Consider the following 3,932-nt stretch of genomic DNA (forward strand, 5'->3'; position numbering starts at 1 on the left):
TCATATTCAGAACTTTAAGCGAGTAGATGGGGAACCAATTCATGAAACATGGTTGAACTTTAAGCGAGTAGATGGGGAACCAATTCATGAAACATGGTTGAAGTTCTAGAAGTTGTTGCTGAAGTGTCCAACTCATGGACTCTCGAGCAATGTGTTGCTACAATACTTCTATCGGAGTCTCAACTTCGTCAACAAAGGGGTGGCTGACCTGCTTGTTCGAGAAGGAATCATGTAATAACCGTATTCTATAGTATCCACTCTTCTCGATGAAATGACAAATATCAATCGTGCTTGGTACAATAAAGAAGATCAAGTGTCTCCCTTGAATTTTGGGTTGACAAAAGAGCAAGTAGAAAAAAACCAAGAACGAGATGAAAACATAGCCAAGATGATGTCCCAAAAGGTGTTGCTAAATGAACAAGTCATGGGGAGTATTTCTGAAAACAATAAGGTGCAAAAGGTGTCAAGAATAGAAGAGGGTTCTTACCCGGGCTCTTAGATGTCGGGTGGGAATCAAGGTTGGAACACACTTATTGAGGATGGATGGAGAAGTTACAATCGATATTGGGCTGACCAAAATGACTTTTGGAGGAGAGAAGACGACTATGATGCGTGTTGCATGCAAATGGGTGACAACCCAAAATCTAGGGGATGATTGGGAAGCCTTCGAGTGGATGATTTTCTATCGCGCATCCTAGAAAAGGTCGAAAGATCTGATGACATGCTTAAAGAAATCAAGGATGATTTCTCATCCTTGAATAATAAAGTAAACTCTCACTTGGAATCTATCAAGCGACTCAAATGTCAAATGAGTCAACTTTCAGCCCAATTAGACTCCAAGCCATTAAAAAAGTGTGCAAATAATGATATGACGAATTCAAAGGCTGATCATAACAGGTGCTTAGCAGTTTTGACCTGGAGTGGAAAGTAGAAGGTGGTGATGTGAAGGTGAATGTTGAGGCAAACACTAGTAGAGAAGAAGAGGGCGCCATTGATGTAGAAGGGTCCGAACAAGCACCGGAGAATGACACGCCCCAAGAGATTGAAGGAAGTCCAAGGAAAAGCAACACCGAGGAACTGCAATTACCCAAGGAAGGGGCTGCTTCTTCTTCAAAGTCAGTAAAACTGTTGCCCAAAATCAACCCACCATTTCCTCAAAGACTCAAAAAGCGGGATGAAGATGCAAAGTTCAAGAAATTTCTATCCGTGTACAAGTATCTGTCAATAAATCTTCGGTTAGTGGAAGTGTTGTTGGAAATGCCCAGCTATGCAAAGTTCATGAAAGAATTGGTCACCAAGAAGAGGAGTATGGATTTGAAATAGTTGAAGTGTCTCATAGGTCTAGTGCCATAATGACAAGCAATGTGGTTATCAAGAAAGCTGATCTGAGGGCGTTTACTATTCCATGCACTATTCGGATGCTCCAATTTTCCAAAGCATTATGTAATTTGGGGGCTAGTATTAACTTGATGCCATACGCCATTTACAAACAACTTGTATTGGGTGTTCCTAAGTCTACCACAATGCGACTCCTAATGGGTGATCGATCTATTAAGCTTCCCATTGTCATACTTTATGATATTTTTGTGAAAGTTGATAGGTTCATATTTCTGGCTGACTTTGTTATTTTGGATTGTGGCATTGATGCCGAAGTACTTATTATTTTAGGTGGACAATTTTTGGCAACCGGAAGAACTCTTGTGGATGTTGAAAGTGGTGATTTAAAGTTCTGGGTAAATGATGAGGAGATTACGTTCTATGTGTGCAAATCGATGAATCAACCTAGTGACATTCATGTGGTCTCAACAATTTATGTGATTGATGAAGCAGTAGCTAGTGTGAGTGAAATGATGTGTACTGGTGAACCCCAACCCCTTGATGTTGTCCTTTCAAATTATGATGAGGACGAAGTTCAAGGGTATGATGAAGTTGTGACTGCTCTATCGGGATTAGGTTCTCATTCAAAAAATCCACTGAAGCTCAATATTGATCTGAGAAATAGAGATACCCCCCCCCCCGCTAAACCATCCACGGAAGAACCTCCGAAGCTTGAGTTGAAAGTGCTCCCATCTCATCTTCGGTATGTATTCTTAGGAGCAAACAATACCTTGCTCATCATCATTGCAGCATACTTGCTTGAGTTGCAAGTGAAATTGCTTGTTGAGGTATTAAAGTGATACATTAAGGCCATAGGATGGATAATTGCTAATATTGTAGGTATTCCCCATGGGATTTGCACTCATAAAATCCAATTGGATAGTGAATGCAAACAAAGTGTTGAGCATCAAAGAAGGCTAAATCTGCCTATGCAAGAAGTGGTGAAGAAAGAAATCATCAATTTGTTAGATGCAGTCGTGGTGTACCCTATTGCGGATAGCAAATGGGTAAGTCTCGTGCAATGTGTACCAAAGAAATGAAGCATCACAGTGGTTCCAAATGAGAAAGGGGAACTTGTAACTATGAGGCTGGTCACTGGTTGGAGAGTATGGATGGACTACCAAAAATTAAATGCATGGACCGAGAAAGATCATTTCCCAATGCCATTTATGGACCAAATGCTTTATAGGCTTGCGGGGCGTGGATGGTACTACTTTTTGGATGGTTATTCTGCATACAACCATTTTTCCATTGCACCGGAAGTTCAAGAGAAAACTACTTTTATATGTCCCTATGGGACTTTTGCTTTCAAGAGGATGCCTTTTGGGTTGTGTAATGCTCTGGAAACATTCCAACAATGTATGCTTTCTATTTTCACAGATATGGTGGAAGACTCAATAGAGGTATTCATGGATTATTTTTCAGTTGTTGGTGATTCATTTGAAGCCTTCCTTGAACACCCTGGGTAGGTACTACAAAGGTGTGTGGAAACCAACCTAGTTCTAAATTGGGAGAAGTGTCATTTCATGGTAAATGAGGGAATTGTTCTGGGGCATAAAATTTCAGGAGAAGAATGCAAGTCGATCAAGCGAGAGTTGAGGTCATTGCCAAGCTTCCTCCTCCTATTTCAGTAAAAGGTGTCCAAAATTTTCTAGGCCATGCGGGTTTCTGCAGGCGGTTTATCAAAGATTTTTCCAAAGTAGCTCACCCTCTTTGTAAATTGCTAGAGAAGGAATCTGCCATCCATTTTGATGACGCTTGCCTCAAAGCGATTTTGTGCTTGAAAGAAAAATTAGTGTCAGTCTCGATCATTATTTCCCCAGATTAGAATATCCCATTTGAACTCATGTGTGATGCTAGTGGTGTTGCTTTGGGGGTTGTTCTTGGTAAAAAAAAAGGAAGCTATTCCATCCGGTTTATTATGAAAGTAAAACACTGAATGTGGCTCAAAGAATTATACAGTCACGGAGCAAGAATTACTAGCGGTGGTGTATGCATTTGAGAAATTCAGAGCATATTTGTTGGTAACTAAAGTGGTGGTGCACACGAATCATGCTGCCATTAGATATTTGATGGCTAAGAAAAACGCAAAGCCAAGACTTATTTGGTGGGTGTTGCTGTTAGAAGAGTTTAATTTTGAGGTAAAGGATCGATAAAGGTGTGAGAACCAAGTGGCAGATCATTTATCTTGGTTAGAAACCAACTTGGTTGATTCCAATGAGAGGGACATTATGGCTGAATTTCCTGATTAAACAGTGATGAGGGTAACCTAAGGCAACTCACCTCGGTATGCTGACTTCAATAACTATGTAGTGTGTGGGATAATACTCGAGGGCTTGAACTTCTACAAACAAAATACATTCTTGTTTGATGTAAAGAGGTACTTCTGGAATGAACCATATCTATTTAGAGGATGCACAAATCATAAAATTTGAAGATGCGTACCAGAAAAGAAAGTCAATGCAATTCTTAATGCTTGCCACGCTTCACCTGTGGGTGGTCATCATAGCGGGGTGCGAACAGCCGCCAAAGTGCTTCAAAGTGGCTACTATTGG

General features: G+C 40.5%; 1 protein-coding gene across 1 annotated transcript; it reads left to right on the plus strand.

The window, feature by feature from the left end:
* The first annotated feature begins 1,352 nt into the window (after positions 1–1,352).
* LOC125809406 (uncharacterized) lies at positions 1,353–2,177 on the plus strand. Its single transcript, XM_049489053.1, has one exon. It carries the CDS (start codon positions 1,353–1,355, stop codon positions 2,175–2,177), a length of 825 nt encoding a protein of 274 aa, XP_049345010.1.
* Positions 2,178–3,932: the final 1,755 nt, after the last annotated feature.

Source organism: Solanum verrucosum, unplaced genomic scaffold, assembly GCF_900185275.1.
Source record: "Solanum verrucosum unplaced genomic scaffold, falcon-dt-bn FXZP01000062.1, whole genome shotgun sequence".
In the NCBI taxonomy this organism is placed as follows: Eukaryota; Viridiplantae; Streptophyta; class Magnoliopsida; order Solanales; family Solanaceae; genus Solanum; species Solanum verrucosum.